The 15,114-nt window shown below is 45.9% G+C and overlaps 1 protein-coding gene across 1 annotated transcript in view; it reads left to right on the top strand.

Annotated features, from left to right (window-relative positions):
- Window positions 1-15,114, top strand: part of Cap2 (cyclase associated actin cytoskeleton regulatory protein 2) — a 133,086-nt gene that overhangs the window by 110,495 nt on the left and 7,477 nt on the right. Inside the window, exons 8-11 of the mRNA XM_028867687.2 lie at window positions 8,348-8,537; window positions 10,523-10,695; window positions 11,717-11,840; window positions 11,935-12,017. Coding sequence (XP_028723520.1) covers window positions 8,348-8,537; window positions 10,523-10,695; window positions 11,717-11,840; window positions 11,935-12,017 — 570 coding nt within the window. The remainder of the gene's footprint in view (window positions 1-8,347; window positions 8,538-10,522; window positions 10,696-11,716; window positions 11,841-11,934; window positions 12,018-15,114) is intronic.

Genomic DNA, 15,114 nt, shown 5'->3' with positions numbered 1-15,114 from the left:
AGCCAGGGAGATTCTACCCAGAAACAAGGGAACCAACTGTGTGTGTCCATGAAGAAGGGAGGGGAGAAAAGAGACCCATAAACACGTCAGCTGTTCCATTCCTGTGGTCTTTATCTACCATCTCCACAAATACTTTAAGGACAGGTGGCTCAAAATATTAATGTCACTAAGCTATTTCATAAAAGAGAAGTCTCAGCAAATGTCCTGTTGTAAGCAACATAATCCACCTGTTCCAAGAAAGGATCACGTGATAATTTTATGTTCTTGGTCCCTGCTTTTTAAATGACGGTAAAAATACCAACCACGATATTGGTTGCCTGACCTCTTCGCAAAGTTGAAGGTTAATGCTGTCTGTATACATTGCGTCTTTGCTTAAATTCCCTTTACCTCTCCTTTTCAAGATTAAGGGATTCACAAAGCACCCAATGGCATGGTCCAGCTCTCAGCCAGAGCAGCCTAGGTCTGGCTCCCTGGCCCCACCCAAACGAGCCCTCCTGGCCCTTCTTTCTACAAACTCAAAAAACTGGATAACGGGAATAATTTTTATAGCTTATTTAGATGTAAGTTTAGAGTATATCTGAATGAACTGGTTAATGAAGAAGCAGTGTTGGGAGGAATAAACATACAAGTTAATTATAAAGAATGGCCACCGTAGAGCAATAGTGAATTCTACTTAAAATTGGAAGTAATTTCCCTTTCTAATAAAATCTAAATTCCAAGAGTCCAGCATGCTGGCTTATGCCTATAATCTCAGCACTTGGGAGGCCGAGGCAGGGGTATCACTGGGAGTTTGAGGCCAGCTTGGTCTATGTAGTTAATTCAAGGTAAGACCCTGTCTCAGAAACTCCAAATACTGAAGTCTGATCCCTAAAGAAATGAAATGAGTAGTAGCTGCTCTTGGAAGCAGCCGTCAATGAAAACCGACCACAGGGCACACTGGTGCACGGCTATAGTGTACGTAATGTGGGCTAGATTGTAGGCAGCCAAAAACTTGCAGATGCCCCATGTGCAGCGGGGGACGTTTCTTGGTTTTCTGCCTACGGTTCATGGCTTTAAAAATGGAAGAGGCAGCTGTTCCCAGGACAGTGACATCAATTTAGAAAGATTTGTAGAACATTAACTTTCTTTAAAAAAGCCTTTGTGCCAGAAGAAAAAAAAAAGTCCATAATCAAACATCTGCTCTCAGAATTAATCTTAATAGGCCTTAAAAGCCTCATTTGGGATTTTTGTGCCGTGTTCTTGCAACCTAAGTGAACTTTTGCACCGGGAACACAGCCATTGGAAATCATAAGTACCGCTTCTTTTTCCTTCTAAGTGGCAAGCCGTTGTTACATGACTTTTATAGACACTCTTTTTTAATTATGCCCAGCCTGAAGACCCTGAGACACTCTAGAGGCTCCTCTCCTGGGTCTCAGAAAGAAGGCTTAAGTCGTTTTGGGGGAGGGGGTCGCTGCCACTTTGGTAAGGTACAGCCTGCCTTCCTCCAGCTCCTACACTGAGGTCCTCACCTTCAGTTCTCAGCCTCGTTTTCTCAGCTAGATGTTTGATTACGGAGTTCTTGTTGTGTGGTGGTTTTTTGTTTTGTTTTGTTTTTTTCTGGCATAAAGACTTTTTAAAGAAAGTTAATGTTCTACAAATCTTTCTAAATTGATGTCACTGTCCTGGGAACAGCTGCCTCTTCCATTTTTAAAGCCATGAACTGTAGGCAGAAAACCAAGAAACGTCCCACCCTGCACATGGGGCATCTGCAAGTTTTTGGCTGCCTACAATCTAGCCCACATTATATACACTATAGCCGTGGACCAGTGTGCCCTGCGGTCGGTTTTCATTGATGGGTATTTCTCAGAGCAGCATCAGTGTCTCATCCAGTCACATGACTTCACCTCTTTGGGTTCCGGGCACTGGGATGTCTGACTCTGCACTGTAGCTATCAAATGAAGGTAATTGTTCAAGTCAAACATATCATAAAAGAATGTATTAATGAAAGCTTTCTTTGAGCTGGGGGAGCAGCTCAACCAATAAAGCATTTGCCTTGCATGCGTGAAGATTCGAGCTTTGCTCCTCAAGGCCCATGTTTTAGGGAGGGAAAAGAGGCTACTGAATGAGTAGGACTGGCAATATGGCTCAGTGAGTAAAGACACCTGCCACCAACCCAGACGACCTGAGTCTGAGCTCTGTGATTCACTTGGTGGAAGATCAGAACTGACCCCTGAAAGTTATTCTTTGACCTCATCAAGGCAGATGGTTCCCGAAAAACAAAGCCTGCACCTGTACACACACAGACACGGGGGAGGGGTGAGGGAGGGGGTCAGCGGTCTGGGGAGAAGGAAGAGAGGTATCAAGGGAAGATGGAAGAAGAACCTTTGAGAAATGCCCAGAATATTCGGGTCATTGGCAAGTAGACCACACCTCTAAACATGCTGTGGCTGCTTTGCACTGATCTGCTCCCAAAGCCTCCACTCAAGGGATGAGTGACATCTACATGCTAATGTAGCAGTTTCCCAAGACCTCGGAAGCACCCAGCAGGGAAGGGACCCCTCTGCAGTGCCCATCCCCCTCAGATTCCCAAAGCAGGACCTATGTCTCTGGAGACACCTCCAGACAGACCTGCCCCTTGGCAAGCAAGCTCTCTGTCTATGTCTCTAGGCAGAGCCTGCCAACAGTCAGCTGGGTAGCTGGGTAGAGGCGTGCGGATCGTAGAGACAATGAAGAAGACAGAAAAGAGTCGAGAGGTCTGCTGGTCAGTGCCGGACAGTCCCGAGTTTATTTCACAGCCAGCTTATATACAGTCTTGAAGGACAGAGGTGGAACAATGCACAGCATAGGCATTCAGCCACTATCCGTCCCGCCTTGCATCAAGGAGCAGGCAGTTTCATTTTCTATCTCGACGTACCTCCGGCTGGGTATCAGCAGCCTGCATCAGGCTAGACAGTGTGTTCCTTCTTGTGGGCTAATCAGGACTTTCTCACAGCCCTGGAGCAAGCAAGCTTGAACTCTATTGACTCAGAGTAGACTTGAGATTCAAACTGGGAAACTGAGTCAGTTGTGGGCTCCCACAGTCCAGTGCATTGTCCTCTGAACTCCCCCACTTCCCCACCAAGGCCTACAGCCTCCGTTCCCATTGCTGCCAGTGGGCACCCAAGGCCCTGGTGGTCTTGCTCCGGTCCAGTCTGGACACCTTTGTCAGTTACCTTTCCTATTACGGCTACTTTTCAAAGGTAGCATGCTGAGGATCGTTGACTTTCTATCTCTAGTCCCTAGGACACCAAGGGCTCATCCCACAACTTGAGCACTCCGTCGGGATCCAGGGACTGGGTGCAAGTGTGTCGTCCCTGTCGTCAGTGAGCACAGACATCATGGGCGGGAGGCCAGGTTTTAGAGCAGAATCCTAAAGCATGGCAAGACCAGTGTGAAAGTCGACTTGATACTGCCGGGCCGGTGCCCAAACCAAGAGTTCTAATCTCCCCCATCAAATGAAGACCATCCCAGGCCATTCATAAGATGACAGCCGGGTGCAGGTGTGAGAGGCCCATGAGGCAAGTGACACACACCTCCTTACACTAGGAGGACTGAGGTAGGAGTAAGATCATGAGGCCAGCCTGGGCTACATAGCATGACCCTGTCTCAAAAAAAAAAGAACTAAGTCAAGGTTGTTGTACTCCCAACACTCGGTCACATGTATTCTAAGAGGAGATGCAGGGGGGGAAATGTTATTTCACAAGGTAATCCATGCCTCTAGTCTTTATAATATTTGTATTAATTCTTTGAGGATTTCATACATGCTTTTTTTTTTGTTTGGTTGGGTTTTTTTGTTTGTTTGTTTTTGTTTGTTTTTTCAGACAGGGTTTCTCTGTGTAGCTTTGCGCCTTTCCTGGAACTCACTCAGTAGCCCAGGCTGGCCTCAAACTCAGAGAGATCCGCCTGGCTCTTCCTCCCGAGTGCTGGGATTAAAGGCATGCGCCACCACCGCCCGGCAACATGCTTTCAATGTATTTTGATCATATTTAGTCCCACCCCCGACTTCTCTCCCTAACTCCTCCCAGACTCACCCTTTACCTCCCGGTCCCCTTCCAACTTCACATGGACCTGTGACTTTAAAACAAACAAAACCGAGAGCAGAAGATGGCTCAGGTGGCCGCCAAGCCTGACCACCCGAGTTCCACTCCCAGGACCCATGGGAGTGCAAAGAACTGACTCCTCCTGTAAGCGTCTTCCGGCCTCCACATGAGCACATGCCTGGATAAATAAGTGTAAGTTTTTTGTTAGTGTAGCTGGATGTGGTGGTGAACACCTGTAATCCCAGATCACAGAAGGCAGAGGCAGAAAGATCAAGAGTTCAAGGTTATCCTTGGCTGCCTTGTGAGTTCCAGGCCAACATGGGCTACATGAGACCCTATCTCTGAGGGCAAAAAAAATCTGAATATAGATAAAGGATTTCTGTAAAGAAGGCTTTAAAATCAACAGACATGTGCTAGAACTATGCCTCTGACATTGGCCGCTGGTTCATTGCTGAATGCAAACAGCTTTTGTGAGTTCCTGCCTTCTTCTCTGTCAGAGGGATTTCAGTACGGCCCAGGTGACACTGTCCTATTTACAGTTTATCTCAGCCCATAGGACAGGGTGGTTGTCCCCACACTGCAATCCCCTAGAGCAGTGGACACACATACACACACACACACACACACACACACACACACACACACACACACACACACACACACGCAGGAATGTGCATCCTACCCTGCTCCCGTTCCTCAGTTAGTGTTTCTGCCACACAGCCTGAGCTTGGGAGGTTTCAGCAGATCCGGAGGTACTTCAACTGTCCCAATAAATCTGAGAGAGCCCTGGCACAGAGCTGGCAGAGCTGGCGTATGAGCCCAGGCGTAGTTGAGTCCTGGCTGAGTAGTCAGTGAGTACTAAGTCAACAAAAGCATTTGGCACCTGAGAGTCCTTCCTCAACCCCCCGTGCCTGCTTCCTCTCTCCTTCATGGGTGTCAGGCGGGATCAGTCTTGCTGACCACTGCCCACTAGATGCCAGGTCACGGGAGGATGTGGAAAGCGCTGAGGCTGTGGTCTGTAATGGTACAGAACGAGGAGGCCAGCAAAGATAAGTTCCTCCCCTCCCAGGTTTGGGGAGCAGCCCGAAGAGATGCAATTCAGGGAAGGCCTAATCAGTTTGGTTTCAAGTCCACTGTTCAGTAAAGCCCCTGCATGCTAATCACAAAGTAACCTTGGAAACCAGAGTCTGATACCCAGCGAAAGATGTGGAAATGAGGCTGTACCTCAGAAGAGCACGTCCACGGCAGCATTTCACAGGCCCCAGGCGTCCTTGAGTTGGGAGATTTTATTTTCCACATTTATCTCAGTAAACCCTCTATCTGCTGTCCCTGGGCAAACCATCCGAATGTGTCGACGCCCCCATGAAGACGGGATGTGGTTTTGTTGCTGTGTGTCATCCCCCAGCTCTTGGATTACGGAATGAAGAGACCAGTGTTTCTAAGATGTAGAAGCCAGGACCGGCTCCCTTCCTCACAAAGCAGGAGTCCTGCAAAGCACAAGTTTTCAGGAGTTGGGGGAGGGACTGGTCCTCCACTGACTATATGAATAATGACAGAGTTATGAGGAAGAGTATTACTTCGTGGCTTTCGGTGCCTATCACCAAGGCCTGGACTATGGCTTGATGTGCAGAGCTTGTGCTGTGTGTCCTTTGTGAGTCTGAGCAATTCCTCACATTTCACCTCGGTTACATGAGAGAAATCGTTTAGGATCCTGGGGAGAAAAATTGGCTGGTCTCGAGAACTGTGAAATCATTTTCTGCTTGACCCCAGAATCCTGGCAGAGTCAGGGTGCTCCTCCTTAGGAAAATAACAAAAACAAAAGTCCTGCAAATCATGGCTCCGGAGAGGAGAGTACAGCCTGCTGGGGCTCAAAGACACATGTTCTGAATGAGAGAAGGATCTTTTCTATTCACAGCGGCTCTGCGCTGAACAGAGATTATGTAAGTACTCAAAAATAGCTGTTTTAAAAGACAACTGAAGATTAAAACTTCCTGACTTTGACATCTCATAATACCAAGTTGTTTATGAAAATAAGATTATGCTGTTCTCATTAGCATTTAGTACTTATATAATGTTTTAATTTTTGTATTTGGTATTGAAAACGCACAAACTGTTCTGTCTCTCCTAGTTTCTTAGTTGTCCGTTACATCTTATTTTGAGACAGGGTCTCACTATGTGGTCTAAACTTTTCTCCATATAATAAGCCCAGGGTTGCCTGAAACTAATCATTCTCCTGCCTCAGACCCTGAGTAATGAAATTCCTGACATGTCCCATTACTCCTGGCTCTGCCTCTTTGAAATTTAATTGGCTTCTAATTCCTTTACATAGGTGTGTGGCTATATATATCAGTGTTTACAAATATAATGTGAAAAAGAGACAGCTCAGTGCTTAAGAGCACTTGCTGCTCTTCCAGATCTGAGTTCGATTCCTAGAACCCAGGTCAAGCAGTTCACAACTGACTATAACTCCAGATTCAAGGAAACTTATATCAGCAGACCTATTACATATACCCAAACAGACACACATGCATTCACATAAATAAAAACATATATATATATATTAAATGAGGTGGTTTGAATGAGAATGGCCCCCATAGGCTCATATATCTGCATGTCTGGTTCCCACTGAGTAAATTGTTTAGGAAGGGTTGGTAGGTGTGGCCTTTTTGAAGGGTGTGTCACTGGGGCTGGGCTTTGAGGTTTCAGAAGCCCATGGCAGCAGGCCTAGTCTCACTCTCTCTGCCTGCTGCCTGTGGATCAGGATGTAAGTTCTCAGCTATGGCTCCAGCACCATCCCTGCCTGCCTGCCTGCCTGCCTGCCTGCTTGCACCGTGGGTGCTCCCCACCATGATGGAAATGGACCACCCCTCTGAAACTATAAGCAAACCCCTAATTAAAGGTTTTCTTTCCTAAGTGTTGCCTTAGCCATAGTTCCCTTCACAGCAACAGACATTAAAATAGTAACTAAGACATTAAAAATAAAAGTATAGTGATATACACATCTGAAGTTTGTTGTTTATTGTCAAACTGGTTTTAAGTCCCCTGAGGCCAGGCATGGGAGAGGGGGCACACCTTTAATCCCAGCACTCAGCAGGCAGAGGCAGGTGGATCTCTGTGAGTTCAAGGCCAGCCTGGTCTACAGAGTGAGATTCCAGGACAGCCAGAGCTACACAGAGAAACCCTGTCTCAAAAACACCAACCAACCAACCAGCAAAGTCCTCTGGGACTATCATCAATGGGGTCTACATTAGTTACTCTTCTCCTTGCTGTGACCCAGCACCTGACAAGAAGCAGCTTAAGGGGGGAGGGGCTCATAGGGCTCGCAGTCTGAGGACACAGCCCGTGACCGTGGGGAAGGCAGGGGAGTGGAATGCAGCTGGTCACATCGTATTCAGTTGGAGGCGGAAGGATGAATGCTGGTGCTCAGCTCCTCCTTTTTCAGTCCAGACCCCAACCCAGGGAGCGATACTGCCACCCCCCAGGGTTGGTTGGTGTTCCCTTCTCAAAAACGCGGTCAGAGATGTGTTTCCAGAGTGATTCTCTATCCCATCAGAGACAGGAAGCCCCCCTTTTGTGCCTCCTGGTCCTGCCATTTGGATTTGTCAGACCTTTGAGCTGCAGATTGCACGCCACACAGCAGAAAAAAAAAAATGAGGATGCATGCCAGCCGTGGCTAAGGGGCTGATTGCTTTTGGCCTATCAACCTTGACATTTGCAGAGCCATCGGAGGGGCCAGGTGCCTTCCACCTCTGGATCTGACAATCACCCAGGCCACAGATGGCCTTTGTCATTGTTTGAGGCATGCACATTTGTGAAGTGAGTTCCAGAGAATTTCAGTCTCCCTTTACCTACTCAGAAGTGCTCTAAATGTCTGATAACTCTCTCTTTCTCTCCCCCACTCTCTCTATTTCTCTCTCTAGTGGTTGTGGTTTCCTGTCCACAAAAAAAAAAAAAAAAAAAAAAAAAAAAAAAAAAAAATTTCTTATCCTGTGAACTACTTTTTCTCGAGATTCTAATAGTCAAGGCTGGTTTCATTCTTATCCAGGGCCTTGGGCATGAATTTGGGACTGTGGCTGTTTGCTGATGACTTGGCAGTGGGATTCCTAAATATGCAGGGCCCACCCAACAGACTGTATGCTCCCAACATGGATTCCCACCCTGATCCAGAGCCCTTCAAACGGGCTCACCAGGCTCGGTTCTGCCACTGGGACCCCGCTGGAGAGTCTCGACTCCCAGACAGAATCCCGCCCAGAGCTTCAGTCTCAGCTCCCATCCTCTGTCTCCCACAGGGTCCTGTGGCATCCACAGCATCCGCGTTTTCCGTCCTCTCCTCTGGGCCTGGTCTCCCACCACCACCTCCACCGCCACCCCCTCCTGGGCCGCCTCCCCTTTTTGAGAATGAGGGTAAAAATGAGGAGTCTTCTCCTTCTCGCTCAGCTTTGTTTGCCCAGCTTAACCAGGGAGAAGCCATCACAAAAGGTAAGAAAACAAATCCTCCCTCGAAGCTGCTCCCCTCTCCCGCTGGCTCTAAGCTGGTGGAGTCTCCAGGGCCCCAGTGAAATGCGCATCATTCCACTCCCCCACCCCCACCCCCACCCCAACCACCCACCCCATTAGACACAGGGAGGAAGAGCTGCCCTTGGGAGGTGGAAGCTCCAGGAACCTAGGCTCCACAGGCTGCCACATGGAGCAGCATGAAGAACTCAGAGACTCTGTGTTCTCAGTTGACCAGTGAGTGGTACCCCTCAGTACCGGTGCTTCCCCACCACCCTCCAAAACTAAGTCATCAAGATCAAATGAGATAAAAATGGTGACTAGTACCCCGTCCTGCAATATGGCAAATAGTTGATTTAAAATGCAAATGTTTACAGTTTATCAGGATCTTTTAGTACACGGGTGCTAAACAATATATTTATTAAAAGGTGTGTTGCAGGGTTTTTGGTTTTTGTTTGTTTGTTTTGCACAACTAATGGGATTGAGGGTGTAGATGTCCCTCTACAAGGGGCTGAGAGCTAAGGACTCAAACTTTCCAAATTTACCCCTGGCTCAGAGCTGCTCTAGTGGTCCCTCTGAAATTCACTTGCAAAGTAAAGGAATGAACTTCTAACTCTAAAGCTCATTCTGTATTCTGAGAAATACTTACTGGGGTATCATAGCCTTTTAAACCACACCTAGCAAATGATTTGGCTGTGAGTAAGCCAAGAAGTCTTTGGGGGTAAGATGGCCTGAGGATTTGTAGGGATTCTTTTGTTCTTTTTGCTGGGGGGCAGGGTGCCTCACTGTATTAGTTTCTTTTCTAGTTACTGTGACAAATTCCTCACAGAAGCAACTCACGGAAGGATCGGTTTTGGCTCACAGTTTGAGAGGGTACAGTCCATCACTAGGGGAAGGTGTGGCAGCAGGGATGCAGGACTGCCTGCTCCCATCACAGTGGTCAGCAAGCAGAGGGCATGAACACTGGAATTCAGCTCACATTGTCCTTTTAGTTGAGTCTGAGACCCCAGCCCACTGCAGGGAGCCACCCATATTCAGGGTGAATCTTCTCTTCTCAGCTCAGCCTCTGGAAATTCCCTCCCAGACATGTCTAGAGTTGTGTCTCCAAGGTGATTCCAAATCCAGCTGAGCTGACCTTTCACCTCCTCACATCTTGGTAAAACAGGAAGTAGAGAGTGGACAGGAAGTGGGGCCAGGCTATGAAACTGTAAGGCCTGCACCTAGTGACTCACTTCTTCCAGCCAGGATTCACCTCATCAACTTTCAATCAAACCTAAAGGTTCCACTGTTCTACCCCACCCCAACCCCCAAAAAGCATCATGATCTGGAGATAAAATTTTCCATGGGCCTTGAGGGACAATGCTCATTTTTTTTTTTTAATGCACACAATGTTTCTTTCCATCTAAGCTTACACAGCATGCAGCCTCTGCACACTGACCTTGAGCGATGGAGTGTTATGAAAACAGTAATACCAAAGGTTCTTGTACTTTACATGGTGGGTATTTCCCTTCTCATGAGACGGGAAGAAATGCACTACATTGGGCCACCCTCTGTTTTAGTTTCTTTTCTATCACTATTATAAAATGCCCTGATGACAGTGACTTTAAGGGAGGGGGGATTTATTTGGCTTAAAAGCCCAGCTTACAGTCCCTCATTGTGGGGAAGTCAAGGCAGGAACTTAGAGCAACTAGTCACATCACAGTCAAGAGCAGAGAGAATACATGCATGCTGAGTATTCAGCTAGTTTTCTCTGCTCTTAGAGAGTCCAAGGTCAAAAACCAGGGAATGGTTTTGGTGACACCCATTTATAGGCTGTTTCCACATCAATTAAGGCAATCAAGACAAACCCCCTCCCTCAGATGTGTCCTCAGGCCAACATGATCTAGACAGTCTCTCGTTGAGAGTCTCTTCCCAGGCAATTCCAGGTTAGGGGAAGTTGACAACTGAAACTAACCATCCCGTGTTCCCAGGGCTCCGGCATGTCACAGACGACCAGAAGACATATAAGAACCCCAGCCTGAGGGCTCAAGGACAAGCTCGATCTCCAACCAAAACCCACACTCCAAGCCCTACATCTCCAAAATCCAATCCTCCTCAGAAACATGCTCCAGTGTTAGAGCTGGAAGGGAAGAAATGGAGAGTGGTGAGTGAAGCCCTTCTGCCTTGACTCAGCTAAAACCGATTTCTAAACACCTACTCAGCTAGAACCACTTCCTGGAGACATGAGATTTCTAGGTGAGATGCCAAGATGAAAAAGCCCCAGGTAGAATGAGAAACAGCAGCTTCTGCAGGCTTGCATAGTGTTTCCTCAGTAGCTCCCATGCATTCTTTCTTTCTCCTTTCTAGAACTGTTTTTTAACTGTGATAAAAAATGCATATAACATTTACCGTTAACCATCTTTAAGTGCACATTCCTAGGGTGCTGGTTGTGTTTACACTGTTGTGTTTCCAGCCCCAGCATTCACCACAGACCCCTCTTCATCTTGCAGGACCTAACCCTCCAGCCCCTAGCCACTGCCAATATGCTTTCTTTTTATGAACATGACTACTGATTTCCATAACTTTTAATCAGACATGGGAGAAGCTATCAACATGTGGTCCTGGGAGTCTGCGCCTTGTGGTGATGGGTTGATTGTTTCATTCATAACCATAAACCACTGCTGCCACTCATCAGTCTCGGGGTTCATTGTATGAGCAGGCTTTGAAGATGGTTGATAGCTGGAGTTCACTACTGACCCAGAGAGCTTCCTTGAAGATTAAGGAACAAAAAGTCCCTGGAAAAGTTGCAAGGGCCTCAATAGATATTGTAGCTTACACCACTGTTTGGACATCACCAGTCCCATTTCCTGATGGACACAGCATCAAGTGGAGTGTCAGCCTCCAAGTCTCCATAGCAACCATACCCCTGCTCCAGCCCCGCCCTCTGGCAGGACTGCTAACATCTGACTCTTGGCAAACTGATAGCCACTTTCAAGCCGTGGTTCACCCACTCCCATCATTACAAGTGACAGCTCAGACCTCGAGGTTTCTCCACAAAGATAATGTTCTGGACGGAAGCGCACTGGGGAAAAGAATTCTGTTGAAGCCTCTGGTAACGTCAGCACTCAGTGGATCCAGCCTGTCTCTCTGTTTATGTTTAATAACCATGTCTGCCTTCCCTTTAGGAATACCAAGAGGACAAGAATGACCTTGTCATCTCAGAGACCGAGCTGAAACAAGTGGCTTACATTTTCAAGTGTGAAAAATCCACTCTTCAGATAAAGGGAAAAGTAAATTCCATCACTGTTGGTAGGCAAAACTAAGGGTGTGTTTGCTGTGGTGATGCGCTGGGTTACAGAAACATGCCGGGTAAAGTCACTGGAGTTTTGTTTTCCCCTTTTAGATAACTGCAAGAAGTTCGGCCTGGTGTTTGACAATGTGGTGGGCATTGTGGAAGTGATCAACTCCAAGGACATTCAGATCCAGGTGAGCAGCCTCCACAGCCAAGCTCTGCGCTGGCATGGCTCTGCATGGACCACTCATCTTCCTGCAGGGCACAAAGGAAGGGACTCGTTCCCAGTGTCCACCCAGAAAACATCCAGTTCCTGTTCTTCCTGAGCACAGCTCCATCATCACCTCTCGGGGGAAGCAGTCTTTATTCTCAGTCACCTTTTTTTCCCTCCCATTTTGTACTGCAAACACTTGTCTTACTCTCTCCATCTCACGGATGGCCAATGAGCTGGGGACTTAGCTTAGCGGCCCACAGTGCACACACACATAAGACCTTGGGTTCTATCCGGAGCACTAAAAAAGAAAGCAAAGGACAGCTGTGCAGTCCTTACAGTTCTGAAGATGTATATAGCACCTGAATACTGTATGCACCCAGTAAATGTTGCTGAGTGCATGATTGGATGAATCAGCTACCACATGAATAAAGGATATTGAGAGACTATCCTAGGATAATAATAGTCCCCTGCTAAAGAGAATTTCTCCTGCAGGGAAAATGGCCCTGAGGAAGAAGGGGGGGAAATGTATAGAATCTGTGAGATAATCAGAAAAAAAACCAGGAAGTAGGATTGGAATTGGATTTTCAGAAACAAGAGAAAATCTGTACTCCTTTAGTAATTTTGATTTTATTGGATAGGCTTTTACAACATACAGAAATCTAGAGGACTTCTGACTTTGGGCCAAGTCCAACTTTCTCATTGATTATACTATTTGCATATTGTTAATTACCCTTTACAATCTGGTGTTTCCTCATGATGATTGACAAGATTAGATTTCAGTTTTACAAATCTTTCTCTTTCCCCGGCTTCTCTCCATTCACACTTTTAATTAGAACTCATTTAATTGTATGTATTACATTTGTATATTTACCTTGTCACTTAAGAAGTTGGTGGTGTTTATGCCCACTGTATGGAAACAGCCCTGATTGGCCATCCTGAAACCTGGGTAGGAATGCCAGCTCTATGTACATATCTGATAATCCCAGGGAAAGGAAGTTACGTTACATGCTGTAACCAAAGGATAATTCTTGCACTTCTCCAGCCAAGGCCATATTTCATTCACAAGAACTGCATTGACATCAGAAGCAAGAGCTCTCTTCCTATCCTTACTTCAAATCAATCATGCATTAAAAGGTCCTAACTCCAGCAATAAGATAAGAAAAATAACTGAGAGAAATAAAATTGAAAGGAAGAGATAAAAATGTCTTTAAGGACAATAAAATGATTGTTTTATATAAAAGCCAAAAGATTCGATAAACTAAAGTCATATACAGTTAGTTATACTATCAACGGGGAGAAAAATCAACATCTCTTGACAGCACAAATAAGCATTAGGAAATGTAATGCAAACTAAGATTCAAAATGGCAGCAAGACTAAAGGGGACCAAATAATGCATGTTTATGAAGGACACAGGATAGTTGCAAATAAATGAGCAAAAAGACAGGAGTATCACACCTCTCTCTGTCTCTGTCTCTCTCTGTGCCTCCCCTCCACCCCCACTCCTTAATCTAAGTCCAGGGGCACTCAAATACTTCAACAAGATTTTTTATTAAAAAGAAAAGGGAACTTGAAATGTATTTGGAAGCTAAGGGAACAAGAAAAAGTAGGTCTGCAGAGGTGGCTCGGTGGTTCAGAGCCAATACTGCTCCTGCAGAGGATCTGAATTTGGTTCCTCCGAGGCACCAAACTAAGCTGCTGACAGCTGCCTGTAACTCCAGTTCCAGGGCACCTAACATGCTCTTCTGATCTTGGAAAGTACTGCACTCACATGCACAAACCCACACATGTGTGATGCACATAATTCAAAAGTAAAATAAAGCCAGGCGGTGGTGGCTCACGCCTTTAATCCCAGCACTTGGGAGGCAGAGGCAAGCGGATCTCTGTGAGTTTGACGTCAGCCTGGTCTATAGAGCAAGTTCCAGGACAGCCAGGGCTACACAGAGAAACCCTGTCTCACAAAAAAAAGAAAGAAAGGAAGGAAGGAAGGAAGATAAAATGTTTTCTTAAAGACTAGATAAAATAATTTGAAAACAGATAAACAAGGTGAAATGAGTCATTCTGAGGTGTCACATGGTTAAAGATATTAAAACAACAAAAAAAAAAAAAAAAAAAAAAAAAAAAAAAAAAAAAAAAAAAAAAAAAAAAAAACCTAGCAGACCCTGAAGTAGGCAGGTATATGCACTGAAATGGATTTTAGAACAGTTGGTTATTTATGTGGGAAAACAATACTGAGGGGTAGGGAGATGGCTCAGCAGTTACATTCATGGGCTGCTCTTCCAGAAGACCCAGGTGTGGTGCCAGCATTGGTATGTCTCACGGCCATCCATAACTCCGGTTTCTGGATCTGACGCCCTCTTCTGGCCTTTGCAGGCACTGCAGACACAGTGCATAGAGACACATAAAGGCAAAACACCCATACACATACAATTTTTTAAAAAGGAAAAAAATAAAACCTCTGAATATCCACCTCATGACATACATAAAAGTAAGGTTCTAATTTAGAAATTAAATAGTTTCAAACATGTAGGATAACATACAGGGAAAGAAAACTTTATGAGTTCATGGTTAGACATTAATTTAGGGTACAAACCACAAACCATAAAGAAAACAGCTGGTTAATCTAACCATATAAAAATTAAAATTCTGAGCTGGGCGGTGGTGACGCACACCTTTAATCCCAGCACTCGGGAGGCAGAGGCAGGTGAATCTCTGTGAGTTCGAGGCCAGCCTGGTCTCCAAAATGAGTTCCAGGAAAGGCTCAAAGCTACACAGAGAAACCCTGTCTTGAAAAACCAAAAAAAAAAAGAAAAAATTAAAATTCTAGGCTGAGTTCAGTGGTGAAGTGTTTACATAGCATGGGTGCAGTCTCCAGTGACACACACACACACACACACACACACACACACACACATAGACACACACACACACACACATAGACACACACACACACACACACACACACATTTTCTTAATATATATCAGCAGAAGATATGATAATGCAAAGCTGAGAGACCAGCTATGGATTGAGCAAAGATATTTTCAACATAGATAGTGAAACTGGATTTGCATCCAGAAC

The sequence above is a fragment of the Peromyscus leucopus genome, chromosome 5 (genome assembly GCF_004664715.2).
Source record: "Peromyscus leucopus breed LL Stock chromosome 5, UCI_PerLeu_2.1, whole genome shotgun sequence".
NCBI lineage: Eukaryota > Metazoa > Chordata > Mammalia > Rodentia > Cricetidae > Peromyscus > Peromyscus leucopus.
This window is presented reverse-complemented; position numbering and strand designations above follow the sequence as displayed.